General features: G+C 35.2%; 3 protein-coding genes across 3 annotated transcripts; 2 read left to right on the top strand and 1 right to left on the bottom strand.

Moving 5' to 3' along the window:
* The first annotated feature begins 2,147 nt into the window (after positions 1-2,147).
* On the top strand, positions 2,148-3,068 carry LOC142597889 (serine/threonine-protein phosphatase PP1-gamma catalytic subunit-like). The gene is made up of 2 exons (XM_075734903.1): positions 2,148-2,332; positions 2,471-3,068. Exons 1-2 carry the CDS (start codon positions 2,148-2,150, stop codon positions 3,066-3,068), a joined length of 783 nt encoding a protein of 260 aa, XP_075591018.1.
* Positions 3,069-4,486: 1,418 nt separating this feature from the next.
* On the top strand, positions 4,487-5,839 carry LOC142597888 (tubulin alpha chain-like). The gene has a single exon (XM_075734902.1). The coding sequence runs from the start codon at positions 4,490-4,492 to the stop codon at positions 5,837-5,839; it is 1,350 nt and encodes a 449-aa protein (XP_075591017.1). The 5' UTR covers positions 4,487-4,489.
* An 8,121-nt stretch (positions 5,840-13,960) lies between these two features.
* LOC142597887 (uncharacterized) lies at positions 13,961-15,607 on the bottom strand. The gene is made up of 2 exons (XM_075734901.1): positions 15,572-15,607; positions 13,961-15,175 (listed from the first exon to the last, which is right to left on the bottom strand). Exons 1-2 carry the CDS (start codon positions 15,605-15,607, stop codon positions 13,961-13,963), a joined length of 1,251 nt encoding a protein of 416 aa, XP_075591016.1.
* Between the last annotated feature and the right edge of the window lie 3,411 nt (positions 15,608-19,018).

Here is a 19,018-nt window from a genome sequence, read left to right as displayed (position 1 = left end):
GGATATTTACATTTACCAATTTCAAATTTGAATTTGTTAAACCCTGTCAAATTTCCATTCGTAACTGATGAAAATTCTACAGCTAGAAATGATATTTACACGGTAGAAGTATATTCGCGACCATCTTCCAAGTACGGTGTTATTTTAATAATACTTCTAATCTTATCATTAATTGAAATAGTCACTGTTTTTTTAAAACTAAAAGTAGATCGTCTTTCCATTTTTGAAGCATTAAGCAAGAGAAAAAACGAAAGTTATGAAGCATTTCTCACCGACGAATCTGAGTCATCGACCGAACGAATTGGTGTTTGGGGAGTTCAACGAGTTTAAAAACTTTTTTTATTATTGTTTTATTGATTTATACTTTGATTTTCAGAAAGCTTGACCATTTCTCCGATTGAATATGAATGTTCTTTTGTAACAACTCGACCTGCAGCTGTTTTGGTTTTGTCAAGTACTTTGTATATGTTATCATGTAATATTATCTCCTCTCTCGAAAACGCTTTAATTAAGTCTTCTTCAAATGGAGTTATTGGGAAATTGTTTTCTTTATTGTTTTCAATAATATACATTGCGGATTCGAAGTGTTTTAAGTCTAATTTAAAAACATAATCTATTGGGGCGCAAAGAGAAATAACTTTCAACGGGTGAACCGCTATATCAGCCAAGTTTTCTTCATCTATATAATCATTGCCCAAAAAATATTCTAAAACTTTTTGTAAAAAATTTTTGTTCTTCCTATTGACGTAAGTTGAGTAATAATCTGCTACAGTTATGCCAGTAGTGATACTGTCTACAACAATTCCACTTAATTTTTTATTATCATCCTCATAAAGTTTTTTCACCGCGTATTTCATTGTTAGCAATGTCTTTAAAGGAATTGTATAAGTCACTGTTTTATTTTTTTCATTGATATATTTATCATTGAGTGTCTAAAATATAATTGTTACACAAACTTACAGTTTCTTCCGCTTTTAGTTTACTATAATCAACTGATGCGGCTTCCTTTAACAGCGTTAGGATTAAAAAATATTCGTTCTTGAGAAGAATTTCGAATAATCGAGGAGTGTTGATAAAGACCTCCATCATCACATAATAAGAGTTGTCAATTTTGGTTGCGTTTGCAACTTTATCAATTAAATAAGTTAAGAATCTTTTTTGTTCCTTCAGTTTATGTTTCAGCGAGCGTAAAGAATCCTTATCACTATCACTAAGACTTTTATTCAGTTCTACTGCCTCAGTATCTAACTGATCAATCATGTTTATCATAAAATTAGCTTCGATTGTCAAAATATCTTTTGTTGACTGAAGATCTTTTATTAGAAATATAGATTTCATAGCTTTGTTATTAAAGATATTGAAATTATGTGAATCTTCTGTGTATGCAGGTTGTGCAATTGACTGGTTTCTATATTGAGCATTGTGTCCTTGATTCAACGAATACACAGCGTAGACTAAATCATTTTGGTGACAAACTAAAACAACCTCCAATCCTTTTAAAAGAGACTGCTCACTGTACATATTTGCTTCAGAATTAAGGTGAAACACAATTTTTACGTCTATGTTTAGATTAGAAATATCGAGTTTATCATGATTGTTGAGTAGGTGTGATGGATTTGCAGACAGTGATGGCTGTGAAACAGTAATTTTTTTTTGGACCGGATTTGTCTCTGAAAGTAAATTTTCAACAATTTGTGAACTAATTTCTGCACAACTCCCACTAAATATAAAAATCCAATAGAATATTTTGGTGAATAATTTAGAGCTCATTCGATTTAAGCGTATTAAATTTACATTCTAAATACAATTGATATGAAAATTTTCAATAAAAATAACAATTACTTGAGTAGTTATAAAAATAACAAATAATTATAGGTGCAGCATTATCATAATTAAATTTTTTTTTCACAAAATATTTATTACGTTGAAATTTAGTGGAATATAATTTCAAAATAAAATTATTTTATTTATATAATTTGAAGCTTTTAAATTCTCTCGTGTAATAACTATTTTTTATTAAATTAATTATAGCTTTTTGAGTTTTTTATTCATACAATTATAATTGAAATAAACAAAATGCGTTGCAGTATTTTATAAGTGATCTATAAATATTGTCTAATTGGCTATAGTAAAATAAAAACAAGATTATGTCAGAACTGAATGTTGATTCTATAATTGCAAAATTACTGGAAGTGAGAAAAAGCGTTCCAGGTATGATGGTGATGCTCACCGAAGAAGAAATCCGTCAACTATGTCGTAAAGCTCGAGCAATTTTTTTGCAGCAACCGGTACTGCTAGAATTAAATCCACCAATAATGATTTGCGGAGACATTCATGGGCAGTACTACGATTTACTACGTTTATTTGAATATGGCGGCTGGCCACCTCGATCGAATTATTTATTTTTAGGCGACTATGTCGATCGTGGAAAAAATTCGATTGAAGCTATATGTTTAGTTTTGGCTTATAAAATAAAATATCCTGAAAATTTTTTCTTACTTCGTGGAAATCATGAATGTGCAAGTATCAACCGAATTTATGGATTTTACGACGAGTGCAAAACAAGATATAGCATAAAGCTGTGGAAAACATTTATAGACTGTTTTAACTGTTTGCCATTAGTAGCTTTGATAAGTGGAAAAATTATTTGTATGCACGGTGGTTTAAGTCCCGATCTACATAACTTTAACCAGATTAGAATGATTGCACGTCCTACTGCTATTCCTGATTCTGGGCTGATTTGCGACCTTTTGTGGAGTGATCCCGACAAAAATGTATGTAAATGGGGGGAGAATGATCGCGGGGTTTCGTACACTTTTGGGCCGGAAGTTGTGCAAAACTTTGTCAAAAAACATGATATTGACTTAATTTGCCGAGGCCATCAGGTAGTCGAAGATGGGTATGAATTCTTCTGCGACCGCAAACTCGTAACATTATTCAGCGCTCCTAACTATTGTGGAGAATTTGACAATGCTGGAGCCATGATGATTGTAGACGAAAATTTGTTATGTTCGTTTAAAATACTTAAACCGCTAGAACACAAATCTACAAATAGGAAATTACAATAATAATGTTAATATTATCAAAAGCTTATTTTATCAGTTAACCTGACTTGTAATTTGAATTATAATTATAATCCATAGTTAACTTATTATTCGTACATTCTAATTATGAAAACTTTAGGCTAATCACAACATGATAGTATTTTTACATTAATATGTTGACGTAGCAATTTCAGAGCGTCGATTCATTTTCTGTTTTACAGTTAAAAATTTTTCATTATATATCTAATATATTTGAGGAATAAAAGTATATTATTATTCTAATATAATACTTGATCAATTATATTGAAAAGTAATTATTTTGGCATATAACGTGTCTGGTTAAGTAGATGAAATTAGCACAAGTTAAGGTTCTTCTTGCTATTGGCGCCTTGAATTTGATTCACTGCAAAGTCAACAGAGAGCTGATCAGCCAACAAAATGACCCGCTATATATTACGTTAAAGCCGCAAAATTACAACGCTATCAGTATGTTAATAAAGTTTATAAAAGTTTAGAACAAAGCTCTGAGTTCCAGTATGTCAATCAGCCAAACAGTAAGTTCAATCAAAAATAAATTTTTAGTCAAGCTTGTAAAACCTAATTTTCGTATAAACAAAAAATCAAATACGTACAATAACACATTTGAAAATTTTAATAATATTATTTAAAATAATGGTTAGAAAGTTTGTCAAAGACATCAATGACTACTATTACGTGCAGTTCAGTTCGCTATATAAAAACGAAATTCAAGAATTTCTGATATATTTTCGAACTGAATGTGCTAAATTGTGTAATCAAAGGCTAGAGCATTTCAGTCAACTCGAAAATGGTCTACTTACGAATCTAAATTCTGTTTCTGAAAAACTTAAAGAAAGGAATGCGTTCATTGAAAATGCGTTAAATCAAAAACTTGTGACGGTAGAGCAGATCTCAGAGTGGAAACAACAAATAGGAGCTTTATCCGTTGATGAAACGAAAGAATATGTTAAGAAAACCGAGGAAAGGTATCAAGACGTGGTTAAATGTTTAATTTATTTGCATTTAAATAATGATTTTGTGAACAAATCAATGGTCTGGATTGAATTTTATCAATTTGAACAACAACGAATTGCTGAAAAAAAAAACATCTGGAATTATGAAAGCAAGGTTGCTGAAGCAGAAGTCAAACAAGAAGTAGAAAATTTTATAAAAAGACAAAAGGTAAATCGTTTAGAAAAATATTTTTAGGAAAAAAGAAAGTATTATTTGAACTTACGAAACCAAATGATCAGTCAAAATAATCTGAAAAAAGAAAAATATGAACTAAATAATAATAATAATAATAATTTAGATCAAAATTATAATACAGTTCTACAAGAGTTATGTTTGTAAAAAAAGTGTGCACACACACCATAGATAGTTATTAGTAAAACATATTGATATAATTCGGCGTAAACCTAGTATAAATGAGGGAAATAGTATCAATCCATTTAGGTCAATGCGGAGCCCAGCTTGGAGGAGCAACTTGGGAACTTTTTTGTTTGGAACATGGGATTTTTCCCGACGGAACATTACCTTCCAACGGTGACGGCTTCGAAGGGTTTGAAGACGACGCTCATTCCACTTTTTTTAGTGAGACGAGCGAAAATAAACTAGTTCCCCGAGCTCTGTTTTGTGATTTAGAACCTAGTGTAATTGATGAAGTTAGAAATGGAACTTATGGACAACTATTTCACCCGGAACAGTTGATAAGTCACAAAGAAGACGCTGCTAATAATTACGCACGAGGTCACTACACAGTTGGAAAAGAAGTTATTGATAATGTGATGGACAAAATTAGAAAATTAGTTGAAAATTGTTCGGGTCTTCAATCGTTCTTAATGTACCACGCCGTCGGAGGTGGTACCGGATCAGGATTAGGTTGTTTAATATTGGAAAAGTTGGCGTTGGAGTATGGAAAAAAATCTAAATTAAATATTTGTACTTGGCCCGCTCCTGAGATATCAACTGCCATTGTAGAGCCTTACAATGCTGTTCTGTGTACACATTCTTTCATTGAACACACGGATGTAACATTTTTAATGGACAATGAAGCTATTTATGATATTTGTACAAAGCAGTTATCGGTTGAGCACCCAAGTTACCACAATTTAAATAGATTAATTGCGCAAGTTATCAGCTCTTTTACTGTTTCTCTTAGGTTTGACGGAGCTTTAAACGTTGATATTACAGAGTTCCAAACGAATCTAGTACCTTTTCCGAGAATACACTTCTGTATGTCTTCGTACGCACCGCTCATCACACCGGAGTTATGTCGTTCCGAAGCAATTTCTGTTCAGGACTTAACTCGATCGATAGTACAACCAGAAAACCATTTTGCTAAGTTTAATCCGAACGCAGGTTCTTATATAGCTATGTGTTTGCTTTACCGAGGAGACGTCGTGCCAAAAGATACGAACGCTGCTATTAGACAAATAAAATCATTGCCTAATGTTAAATTCGTGCCTTGGTGCCCTACAGGTTTCAAAGCAGGGCTGAATTACATGCCACCTACTTATATACCAGACGGAGACTTGGCCAAAGTAAGCAGGGCATTGTGTGCCTGTTCCAATTCCACAGGAATGTCTGAAGTATTTTCAAGGATGAATTACAAATTTGACTTGATGTTCGCCAAACGAGCATTCGTACACTGGTACGTGGGCGAAGGTATGGAAGAAGGAGAATTTACAGAGGCGCGAGAAGATTTAGAAATGCTTGAAACAGACTTGAGAGAGGTCGCGATGGATGCGATCAGTGCCGTGCCTGTAGAAGTCTAAATAAATTAAATTTTTTGACAACTTAGAAACAAAATATATTTGTTTTATACATTATTAAGGTTAAGTTTACTTTTATAGATCACAATAGTTATATTAGCGATAGTAAATGAAGTTTTTCACTGGTAAATTCCAGTATAAGCTAAGCTAAGATTAGTAGTTATCAAATTTTCATAAGACCATGTGGCATATAAATAGGATATGTTATTTTAAACATTGGTGTGATAAAAATCAAAGTTAGGATAATAAAGTAGACAATGGATTATCTTTCGGTAAATTATTTATAATTTTTGATTATAGATTTAAATTGGTCGAAACCTGAGTTGATAAGCGGTTTCTTGTCATTAATTTTGCGTTTGGAAATAATACCATCACTGGAGAGCTCGTTGGACTCCAGCAAACCGTTGCACGTCTGCTGAATCGAATTTTCGGTGGAGTGCAGGGGCAACAGAGACTTGGCAAAAGCAGACAGCAAGCAAGAAGTTTTAGCGAGTGTTTTTTGGTAGTGTGAATTGATATTTAACTGTTCATTATGTTTATTTTCTAGATTTTGCAGATGATGCAAAAGGTCTTTATTGGTTTTTTGAGAATGTTCAAGCCTCATTTTGAGTTTAAACTGCTGGGCTTCCAGCTCCGCGATGTGTGCGTCAAGACTTTTGCTGACAGTTTGGAGTTGTGTAATAGTAGATTGTGAATTTTCGTAGTTGTTTTCTAAAGTTTTCATTTTTTCTTCTAATTTAGCGATGGTGTTGGATTTGTTCTGCAATTCGATTCGAAGTTCAGAAATTTCGGATTCGAGCATGATAACCATACTGGGAGAGTCGGATAAGCTGTGCAAGTTGGATGGTGAAAAACCAGAATAAGTAGAGGCTGAACCGCACACATTAGAATTCAATTTATTAGGTGGCTCGTCAAGTAAATCAATTAAAAATTTATTAATATTGGGCACATTAATGTTTGCCGGGATGGGAACACAAATGATTTGAAACGCGAAAATTTGCTGAGTCGCGATGAGTGGTTTGGACAACGAAATAATTTCTTTGCTGTTGAAGTCAGAGTAGGTGGACGAAACAAAAATTTTGTCATTGTAACCAGGGATGTTTTGCAAAATTGGAGCAACTAAAACTGGTTTATTTGATTCAAGCTTGTTTCGTCCTATCCAAGTGCCGTTGGTGGAACTATCGATCAAGGTGATTGCGACGTTATATCTGTCGTTTCGGGTAGTTGGAGGTTTGGGTTCGCTTTGATTTTGAATTTCAGTCACACATAAATTGATGTTGAGATGCGACGCGCTGATAGTCTGGTCTTGCAGCTTGATTGAGTCGGTTTTCTTCCTTCCAATCGTGATTGTTGTGAAAGCAGGAGTGTCGTTCAGCTGATTTTTAAATAACAAAAAAGAATTAAAGTAGCGCGACTCGTTGGGGAACTCGCTACAATTTTCGATTGAACGAATAACCACAGCGATGTTAGAAATTTCAACAAGTGTAGAAATGTCCATAAAAGCTAAAGCAGGTCTTACTTCATATAATAATAGTATTCGAAAGCGCTTCGAATCGATCTATGGGGGTTTTGCAAATTAAAATAAAATTCACAATTTACACCCACAGATTGTATTTAATTATTATTTACGATTTTGCGAATTTCATTAACAGGGGAAATTAATTATTCGAGCGTGAAATTCAATTATTTACTCACTAAATAATTTCGGTAATAATTCGAATAAATTGTAAGTTTAATTTATGCTATTAATCTCTGTAGAATTTCAATAATTTTCGTTGTGGATGGCGATTGTAAATTCTATTTATTAGTTAAATATTAATTGAAAAGTTTGGCTATTGATATTTTTTGCAGGAAGATGAAAACACAAGACTTCATGAGTTCTAATCAAAAATCAACTGACAACCAATTTGGAAATTCAACGCACAAATCAGTAATTCAACAAAAAGAAAAGCAAGCAGAAGTATGTTTTACTAAAGTTCACAATAAGGTTTCGGAAAACATCGAGGCCACGCCTGAAATGTCTAGAGACAATCCTGACGTAAACTTGATGGGCAAAAAAACCTTGTCAGTGATGCATCAATCCCGAAATTCACGTCCGGTGGTAAACTCAGAAAACTCAGAAAATGTAATCCACAACTATTGGTCTGCCATGGAGCCCGATTTCAAATCTTATTTGCCGGACAGCTACATAACTTCTTCTGCTAACGGATCGAACGAGCTTCCGTCATCAGAACGCGTAGCTGAATCGGGCGAAAATAACCGTAAAAACGACACTGAAATGATTAACTCCGTCTTTAGTGCCCAAAACAACTCTACAGGTTCAGCAGAAGCAAAAGGAATTCCAATTTCACATCAAATTGTAAACTTTGCAGAACCGCAGAGAAAAGACATCGAAACAGTATCTTCTGCTTCAGCAACGGAGGATTCAGCTTCAAACTTTAAATCTTCAAGTGATATGGTAGATTCACTTAGTTCTGATGGTTTAGAGAAAGAAAAAAAAATTTCTACTTGTACTAACTCTAACCAGAATGCTTTTCGAAAGCGAGACAGTTCAAATAATGAATTTATGTCGAAGTTGTCTGAAATAATCAATTACAGCATTGCTAATAGTTACAGCGATACTGAATCTACAATTTCTCTGGTTTCATATGCAAAGGTCTTCCCTCAAGAGATTTACTCTTTGCTCGACGATATCTGTCTTTCTGTGTTGAAGAGCGAAATCCAATCTGCGTTTCACCAGTTGTTAGAAAGCGAGGTAAACCCTGTTTCTGAAGATAGCAACCAACTGATTCCAATAACTCAGCTTGTGCAAGAAGTCGACTTGAACAATTTGGCTTTGTCTCTAGGTACATTCGACTCGTACGCTTTTTTCGAAAAGTACCTTAAGAACGTATTGGAATTACTGATAAACAAGATCAAAAGTTACGATTTACTAAGGCTTCTAGCTAAGATATCCAATATCAAAACATCACACGCGAACGCGTTTTCAAACTACATCATGTTTAAAATGGTGTCAATTAATCAGAACGCGTTTAACTTTTGGAAACGAAATTTCCAAGACAAACTGCTGGTCAATATAATTAATGCTACTTACGACCGAATTCAAGAAATTCACAACAATATAAAGTCGTTGGAGAAGGAGGTAGATTTTGTCACTCAGAAAATCCCCCACATTGAATGCCGAATTAAAGACGAATGTAGCAAAGTGGACCAATACAAAACACTAATTAACGTATACCAAACCGTAATAGAACGTTTTTATAAACTTAGAGATGGTTCGCGCATTAAACTCAGCGAGCTTGAATCAATATTGCAAAAAAGTCACGCTGAGCTTAACGAACTGGATAACCATATCAGATTTGAGAAGCGTTCGATCGAGCTATACAACGCCCGCTACAAGCGGTTAAAAGCAATGACACATACATTGAATTCCTATCTAGACTGTGCACATATAATTGAAACCTGGAACGGTATTAATTTAAAAATTGAAACCGAAACAGGAGTTTTGGAAGTAAGTTACCCAACACGAGGCGCGGTACTTGTGTGCAATCCCTACACGCTTTTTGACATGAAGATATGGTTAACGGAAAATTGGCCCGAGTCATGCAGAGAAGCGGTTTCGCTGCGAGACAAGATTTTCAACGCTCATATGAACCGCCTGACGTATGTAGACATGTTATTGTTTTCTCTGCCTAACTGGAAGATCAAAATCATCATTAAGCCTGCGTTACAACTTGGTTACATTTGCTTTGGCGACGTTGTTTTATCACACAAGTTGTTGCAAACAATGATCGATAACATTTGTAAGCAGCATAGCAGGCAAATATACAAGGCTAAAAAAGATGACGAAAATCTGGAAGAAAACGAACCCCCGAACATTGCGGCACTTTCCTATGAAAATATTATCTGCAAAGGTTTCATGGAAATATTACTTTATCTTTCTAAAGCGTTGATTCACAAGTTGTATAGTATATTTGAACTGTTCAGACCGAAAACTAATTGTATCGACCAGTTTATTGGTGTCTGCTACGTTTATTTCGCCAATATTCAAAGTTTGACGCTACAGCTGGTTTCACTGCACGAGTTGTACAGTGCGAATCGTTCTTATGAAGATATCGAGCTTTCGACCCCTGAATTGTCGGATGTTAGTACTTGTTTTAAAATCCATATTGATGCAGAATACATGTATGTCAAAGTCCCGGTGTCGTCGATGCGGTCAGTTCATGTGATCACTTTGGTTGTTGACATTGAAGAAGCGCTCAAAACTGGGAAACTCGCCAGTGGCATTCAAAAAGTGTATCTTGATAACAGTTTATTGTTGGAGAAAAGCGCAGTGACAGCTTATATATTCGAAATCCTTTTGACCTCTGACTTGACGTCTAAAACAGGCATTTCTAGCTTTATGTATGATTTGTCTACAGAAGAATTAATAGTCAAATTGATTCCCTTGATAAACCAGACAGAAAGTTAATTTTATTACCCAAATATTTAGTTAAAGATACTGTTAAATTTGTTGAATTGAAGATTTTCATAATTTCGCATTAAGCGTCAAATAAGAAATTTTAGTTTCCTATACAGCTCAGTGGCGTAATACGAGATATGAAGATTAATATTTAGAAGGCTGGGTTTTAGATTAGTTTTTCCGTTAGCGTTTCTTCACGTATAACTTCATCAGTTTGACAATTAGTATCATAAAGAAAAAATCCGATCTGATTACATTTTTACAGGATATACGGTTTTCGGTGCCAAACAATTTGATTTAAGCTAATTTATACGTTTAATTATTACAATAATTGATTCCACGGTTTAGGGTTTTCCAATTTTTTTTATGGGTCATTTTTTCAAGTTCTATCATTTGGGAAAGAGTATAAATGTCGTATGATAATTTTTTTTAAAGTAGTTAGACAATCATGAGGTTTCTAAATAAATCATTATTTGCTTTTACTATTGTTAGCGCTTCTAACTTGAGATTCAACGATATTGTTAATGATAAAATCTCCAAGGACATTGATTTTGTAAACATCAATGTCAGCCCAATTTTGGACGCTGAGCAAACCAATTACGCCAAGAGCACTACTACATTTGATTCTTGTGATGGATTATCTCCAGTCGAATGCACCAAGAAATACACAGTTCTTGAAAGACCCCGAACTGTTTACCCATCAAGAGTATACGTCGACGAACACCGAAGATTAAACAGAGCTGAAGCTTATGGACCTTTCAGCAACGTGTACGGAAACGAAAAGTACGTTAGCTACAACTCAGCCCCTCTTGAAGAAGTAAACGAAATCATCAACATCAACAACCCAATCAACATCCGCAACGTTGCTAGGAATCAGCACGTTACAACTAAGATCGGTGAAACTATTTCTGATGGAAACGTAGACTCAACTGTTTTACCCAAGACTTACGTGGAACACTTCAACCACGCCGACCGAGTCGACTTGAACCAAGGCATCAAGAACATTCTTCCCAGAGACGAAATTGTCAACACCAGAACTTACGATAACTATGGTGTATACACAAGAGGCCCCATCTTGAGCGCTGCTGACAGAGGAATATTCCCAAACACCCAAATAAACACTGGAGGAATTAAATACACTGAAAAAGACGTTTCTAATGTTAATGTTGTTGACGCTGGTTACTTGAACAAACTGAGATCTCGCTTTACTCCCGACGTAACTTCATACATTGACACCTACGCCAAACTTTCAAAACCAGAAACCTATGTAATTTCCAAAGGAGCTGAAGACTCTTACAAAGTAGTCCTTAAAGATGCTGCTACCGTTGAGAGCCAAGTTTACGGACCTTACGAAATAATGTCCTACAAACCATACATCGACGGATCCAGCAGAATGGTAAACGGATACGCTTCTGTCTACGACTACTACAGCCGAGCTTACCCAGCCTACTCTTACCCAGTAGTATACACTCCTGCTTACTCTGTATACCCAACAACCGGCTACTACAGACTTGCTCAATACAACGACGCACGTGACGACATCGTACGAAGCGAAAGAGTCGACATCCTTAAAAACACTAGATACCCAGACACCGTTGTAAGCAACAACAACTACCTCACGCCTCGTGAAGTATACTCAAACAAAACTAACAACCTAGTTTACGACGTCAAAGTGACTGAAATGAAAGATGTTGGTAACACGTATGAAAAATACAACATCAACACTCCAACAACAGTTAACCACTATGAAAAGAAACAACAACTAGTAGAAAGTCAACCAAACTACGAAGGTCCAGCTGTCACTGGTTCTTACCAACCAGTTAAAACTGGTACTGCTGTCTATCCAGGATTGTCTTACTAAATAAAACTTAGAGAACTCTCAGAAATTAATATTTCTAGACTAAGTGTGGATTTCTTGCTAAATCCCAACTTAATATGATATAATTCTTTTTAATCTTTTTATTAAGTTATAACTTCCCTTTTATTATATTTTACCTGTAAATTACTTCAGCTAATAAAAAGTATTAATTAATAGGTTTCTAGTTCAATCAGTCTATTTTTAAAGTATGTTTAACACACTTTCCTGGTTGCAAAAAGCGGTCAATTTTCTTGACGACAAAATCACAGTGCCACAAACAGATACCAAAGTTTCTATTCCTTTTTTCATCGACGTAGGTCGTTCTATTATAATTAACACGGCTTGCTTTGCAATTTTTCAACCTGTTAATTACAAACTTAATTCTTTAAACACACTGACTTCAACAATTAAAGTTAATCAGTTTGTCGATAATTTACATTACGGAATGCACTCTGGAGCACAATTAGGTTGTTTTTATTCTGTTTCAAGACTGTTGTCTTCACATATTTCACAAAAAATTAACGAAAAAGAATTTAGGAAAACCGATTATGCGTTATTAGGTTCACTACTTCTTGCATATGGACTAAGTAAAAAAAAACATAAAAAAACTCAATTAGTTTCTGCCCTGTGTTTATATGATCATGATACGCAATTAATTAAGCCACTTATCAAAAACTGCTTTAACAAGTCAGTAGCGCTAGTAAAAAAGTTTTCTACAGACGAAAATATTGTTATAGATTTTTAATTTAATAAATCAAGATTATTTACGGAAAGGCTGAATATATCTAAAATACACTATAAATAAAATCTTAAAATTCATTACAGGACGAAATGACAAATGAAACATATAATGACTTTGTAATTGGAGACGTTAAAGATGTAAATTGTGTCGCAAGTTCTCCGTTTTCAAAATTCCTTGCAATTGGAACTTCTGATGGCTTAATAAAGTTTATTGACGATAAAACAGACTTAGTATTTACTCCGCTAAACGCGCATCAAGGCATAGTAAATTCATTAGCTTTTGCAGACGATCATTTCGGAAACGTTTTAGCGAGTGGTGGCGTTGATCAAACTGTGCATATTTTCAGTCTGATAAACAATAGTTGGATCAAGGTTTACTCAAACAACAAATTGTCAAGCGCTGTGTCTACTCTCACTTTCGTGTTTTCCAACGCAAACAATGAGGGTATGGAAAAAGAAAATGCAACTGAATACACAGGACTTTCGCTCGTAGTAGGTTGTTCTGACGGTGCACTATACTTATTTTCGTTAATGAAAAATTATGAATGGCTAATGACTAAAACCATAGCACATCAAAGTGCTGTAAAAGAAATTGCTTTGCTAAAAAAATTTTACAATACATCATACGAAATGTTTTATTATTTTATCGTTACTTGCAGCGATGACATTACTATCAAGGTCTGGGATATATCAAATGACTTTGAATTCAAACTAATCAGTGTGTTGCTCGATTGCGACAGACCTGTCCTTTCAATTTCAGTTTCCAATGACACCAATGAGTTGGCGGCGCAGGAGATAGATGGAACTATAAAAATTTGGGATATAGGCCCTAACCCTAGCTTTGATTTGAAATCCAACTTGCCGAATCAAGCAATTTCTGGTCACAACATCGTTTGGAACGCTGATGACACTAAAATTTTGACATCAAATAATGGAGAAACCATTAAATCTATAAATGTCCAGCAAATCTTTGAATAGTTTTAGTGCTTTTAAACATTACTCTAAATCTTAAACGCTTTAAAAGAGTGATTAATTATAACTTAGATCAAGATGTGTCAAAAATTTATTTTGTTGCTGCTATAGTATCGCTATCTATACTAAAATCTACTGTTTCATTACTAGATGTTTCTTTGAGAGTTTGCTGATCAGTGCCGTTTTTAAAAGTTTCAATCTGCGGAACATCATCAATTTTATTTTCTTGAAGCCCATTTTCGATATTTGTATCCACTGCAACGTTTGCACAATCGGATAAAAGGTCTATTCCAGATAGATGCTCGATATTTTTATCACTAGTTTCTTCTTTCTGGCTTGGCGGTGGAACAAAGTAGGGCAGTTTCCCTCTTTGTATATCATAAATTACTTTTACTGCCATTTGAGATATCAATGGTACTTGGCCTTTTCCAAGTTTACCTCGTTTAATCGCCATGAGTGTGAGTAGTTCTTCGGAAGACTTATTCGGTTCATCTAGTTTCACATCTAGGTTGTAGTGTTTAACAAACTTTTCATAGCCAACAAGATCAACTATATCTTGAATGTATTGTTCTGGTTCAAGTAATTTTTCCGCCCTCACAACTGCACGAATTACTTTTTGGTTGTCGGTAAGGGTAGACTGGCCCATTCCATGAACGATACCTGGGCAATCAATTATATAAATGCGGTTGCTGAGTTCAATGTACTGCCATGTTTTGGTTTCTCCTGGAATCGGCGCAACATTACAAACTTGTTTTGATCTAAGGGTATTAATTAGACTGCTTTTACCGACGTTAGGAAATCCGATCAATCCAACAGACACATGTTTTCGGTTAGAAAGCATCTTAGCATATTGGCGAAGTAACGCGATTAACGAATATTTTCCAAAAGAATGTTTTATGGAAGCTTTGAAAGCGAGCGTGGGGAATTCTTTGGAAAGAATTTTGACCCATTTTCGAGTTACAGATTCAGGCACAAGGTCACATTTGTTTAAAACCAACACTATGTGTTTGAACGGTCTGTCTTTCTTGATATGTTGTTCTAAATAATAACAACGAGTTCCCATGGGGTCGCGCGCGTCTAACACTTCGAGCACGACGTCAGAACTGTCTACAACTTTGTAAAGCTCCCCCCAAAGATTCTTCGAAGTACCTTTAGACAGTATCGCGTCTGGTTGTGGTTTGGGCCCGTCTTTCTTTTCTAGATCTTCTTCGGTCTGGTTGCTTAATTTATCCAAATATTTAGTACTTTCTTCTTCTGCTTTACTGGACAAGTCGGCCAAGCTCGAAAAACCAAGCAAAGGCTGTTTCTGCCGTGTTTTAGAAGAAAACGTAGAGGAAAAACTCTGCAAAGCAAGCAGGTTTTTGCTTTTTTTGTTGTCGCTCTCGTTTGAATGGTCGAACAGCGAAACAGGGAGTTTTGTGCGTTTCACCATCACACTCATGGGGTCGTCTTTGTGATTTTCTAGCGTTTGTCGGTATTTTTCGAGTTTTTCTTGGCTTACTACGCGAGTGTTGTTAAACCATTTTCTACTTGGTTCAATCCGCACTACTGGCGCTTCATGCGGTTGCAACTTTGTACGCAAGACACCCTTGTCTTTGTACAGTTTGACAATATTGCTGACAGACTTGGTTCGGCCGAAATTACTGGCTTTCTCCGATCCATGGTGGACTTTTACCGCGTTTTCATCTTTGCGTCTGCCTACATTCTGTAATCTTTCCTTTCTTTTGGAAATTGACATTTTTATGTTTAAACCAATTTCCACACAAAAAGGTTTTACTGCACTGAAGATAAGTTTTGAAAATGCAAGTTATATTAAAAAAAAAAAATTTTTTTTGTTATTTACCTCGACTGGCATACAGCAATTTCATGAGATTAAATTATGTTCTCTTTTTTCCCTTTTGAATCCTTTCTTTTTTCGATCATCATGGCGACTTCGCTGCCTGTCAGTGTGTCAAGAAACTCATAACAGGCCTGCAGCAGCAATTTATCTGATTTACATTTTTTGGCTGCTTCCTTATACTCAAATACATTGTCGACTGTTAACTCTTTTTTAATTTTTTTAAGTAATAGTTCGTAGAGCGAGTCTACTTTGTAGTTGTAAGCCGCAATCAACAGCTCAGCTTGTTTGTTGGTAAGCGCGTTGCTATCACACAATGTGCTACACATGTTGGACGTGATGAATTGAAGCAGCTCTTCAAAAATATTTAGCTCAACGTCGTCAATTTGAATTTCTCGCGCGTTGGCTTCTATCAGTGTTCTGAACTTTTTGCTCCGGATGAGCAAGATCAGCGAGCTAACCTTGAAAAGCTTGCCCTCGCAATTTAACGTTATGATGTTGTCTATTTTGTCGAGCGTATAACTGTTTATTTCGTCCAAGATGGTTTTGTTAATTTCTTCCAGTTTATGTTCGTTGGTAGTGTTGACCCCTGTGAAAACGTACGAGTCGTGATAGATAATATTGACCTTAAATTCAATCTCCAACGCGTTGTTATGCAGAAGATGCAGGTAGCGGCGCTTGCCAAACCAATTCCGGCTCGACAATTTGAGTTCAATTACTTTTTCGTTTCTCGACTCAGAAGTTAAAACCACGTTTTTGGAGCTGCACATGATTCTTTGCTTTCTGCCTAAAACGTTGAATTCGTAGACAATGCTGGCTTTTCGCATGTTTAGGCGCGTAGGAATGTTAATATAACAGTATACATGCTTGTTTTTCGCTCTCGGGTTCAAAGTTAAAAAAATGCCGGAGTTTTCGAACGTAGAGGAGCTCAATAATGGTAGCTTGGATTTCGAAGCCGCAAAACGGAATGCCTGGAACTCATTGATTTTCCAGCGCAAAGTAAACTGATTCGCAACGTTTGATTCTATGAATATTTTCGTGGGCTTGCATGACGCTTGGTCTGTTTTTTGTACCACGATCTCTGTATTTTTTGGCGTACAAGATTCTAGTTCTTCCGTTCTGTTAACGTAATTGATAGTCTCAATAGTTGATTTTTCCGTCCCAAGGTCTTCTGGATTGAGTACGTGAGGCTCGGTTTCGACGGATATTTCAGCTAAGGTTAACTTAGACTGCACAACATCTGAACTAGAATTTGGTCGTATATCTTCGTGCCAGGTATATTTAGATTGTGGTTTGAATTCTTTCAAAAAATTATTACACTCGTAGACAATCTCAGCTGTATTATACTTAGGCATGTTCGGTAAATTATTGTTTGTTGTACAAACATTAATTAAATTATTTGTTTCTTGCGAAACATAGTCACAAACAATTCGTTGTTTCTCACTGTTGCGGTAGAAGTCTTCCGTGCTCAAAGCTTTGAAAAACTTGCTCAGATTGACAAATTCTTCTAGAGTCTTTGTTTCCACCACTATGTGATTCATTCGAGACGCCATGGACAAATATAAGTTGCAGTTCATTGCATTGAACGCCAAAATGTTAAACTTGTTTCGATTTGCCAACCAATTCTTGACGACTTCGTGCAATTCGATCGCTTTTTCCTGTTCGTCTGTATCGTTCTTCATTGAACGCTGCAACATTAGTAACGCGTTTGCTCCATCCTTTGTAAAAGTATTACTATAATAATTCACAAAGATAACTTTCAAATATAGCACTTTTTGAGAACCAAGACGAACAATGAGCGGAAAGTAGTGGGTCACCTGATTGTATAAGTTGCCAAATGACATCACTCTGCAACGATTCAAAAAGGTGTCTTGATAAAACCCACGTGAACTAACGTAGATTTTGTTGACTGAAAAGTCTTCGAATTTCAGCCCTTTTGAATCGCAAAGGGTGAAAGACTCAACACTGAATTTCCCGTTTCTTTTTCTGTCAGGTTTGTAATTACGTAGAAAGAGATTGCACATAAACTCGAAGTAATCGTGCCAAATAAACGAGTTGAACAAGAGTTGGTGCTTTAAGTAGTTGTCTAAAATGACGGCAGCCATGTTTCTCAAAATTATATTTTTAGTATTTTTAACTGTATGAACTAGACCGTCCAATAACTGGCGGGATAATATGTTGCTACAGTTTATATAAGGCGCGCACATGGGCTGCAAACTTTTTTTGGCATCCGTGGCAACGATCAAACGAGGATCATTACAGTCTCCTGATTCATCCCCCGAGTAAAACTGAATGTCTGAATCTTCATTTACCTTCGTATTGTCCAGCACGCTACCAAGTTTTTGAATTATGAAATTGTTTTTACTAATAAAACTACCCACTCTCAGTTCACTTTCAGAGAACTTAGATTTTTTTTTTTGGCTGTCCTTCCAAAGCATGGAGTTTAAGTCTTTTCCAAACTTTTTCGCTTTGGTTACCAAACTAGCCGGCATAATCATTTGTCGAACTTTATCTATTTGCGGATTATCAGACACTTTTTCATTTACTGAAAAAAACTGTTCGTCTTCTTCATCTAAATTGACTATTAACCCTTTTCGGTCTTCGTTAAAAGAAAAGTCTTGAGAGTCTGATTCAACAAAGTCATTTTTGTTGAAACTGAAAAAAAAAGAAGGTAGCAAATAGTTGTCGCTCAAGTAAAGACGTTCTTGGTCTTCATTGTAGTTTATGCATTCTATCAAACTATTCCACTTGTGCAAACAGTTGTTGTTGAAACTGACGTTGGAACAAACAGAAGAAGGATCAGTTTCGCTTAATTCTTCGTTCACATTACTTGTATTTTTTGACGGCAAAACATTGAAAAAATAATCTTTTATTTGAGAATTTTGCGTTGCATTGTTTTGCTCGTTATTATCAGATTCTTCCGAATGGGAATACTGATTAACAAAGGATAGAGCTATGTATTTCTCAAGTTTAAACTCATTTTCTTCGATAAATTTACCCTTGCATTGTTGTTTTATTCTCATTACATATGCTAAATAACAATCATTTGGTGTGCGTGATGAAATAATATCGTATACATAGATTAGTGTTTATTTTTTTACTGGTTTGGTGTGAGAAATGATATTTATGCTAATATGTGCAATCTGAATTGAGCTATTATTATTGAAATTTCTGCACTTTATATTCGATATTTTTTTCTAAATTAATTATAAATTTACAAAGTCAATTTATTTTAGCTAAATGCGAGCAACTTTAATTCTGACTGTAATGACAACGTATGGATAAAAATGAAAATTTAGCGATTTACGAAGA

The sequence above is a fragment of the Dermatophagoides farinae genome, unplaced genomic scaffold, assembly GCF_024713945.1.
Source record: "Dermatophagoides farinae isolate YC_2012a unplaced genomic scaffold, ASM2471394v1 contig1, whole genome shotgun sequence".
NCBI lineage: Eukaryota > Metazoa > Arthropoda > Arachnida > Sarcoptiformes > Pyroglyphidae > Dermatophagoides > Dermatophagoides farinae.
Note: the sequence above shows the minus strand (reverse complement) of the source record. Positions and strands in the feature narration are given on the sequence as shown.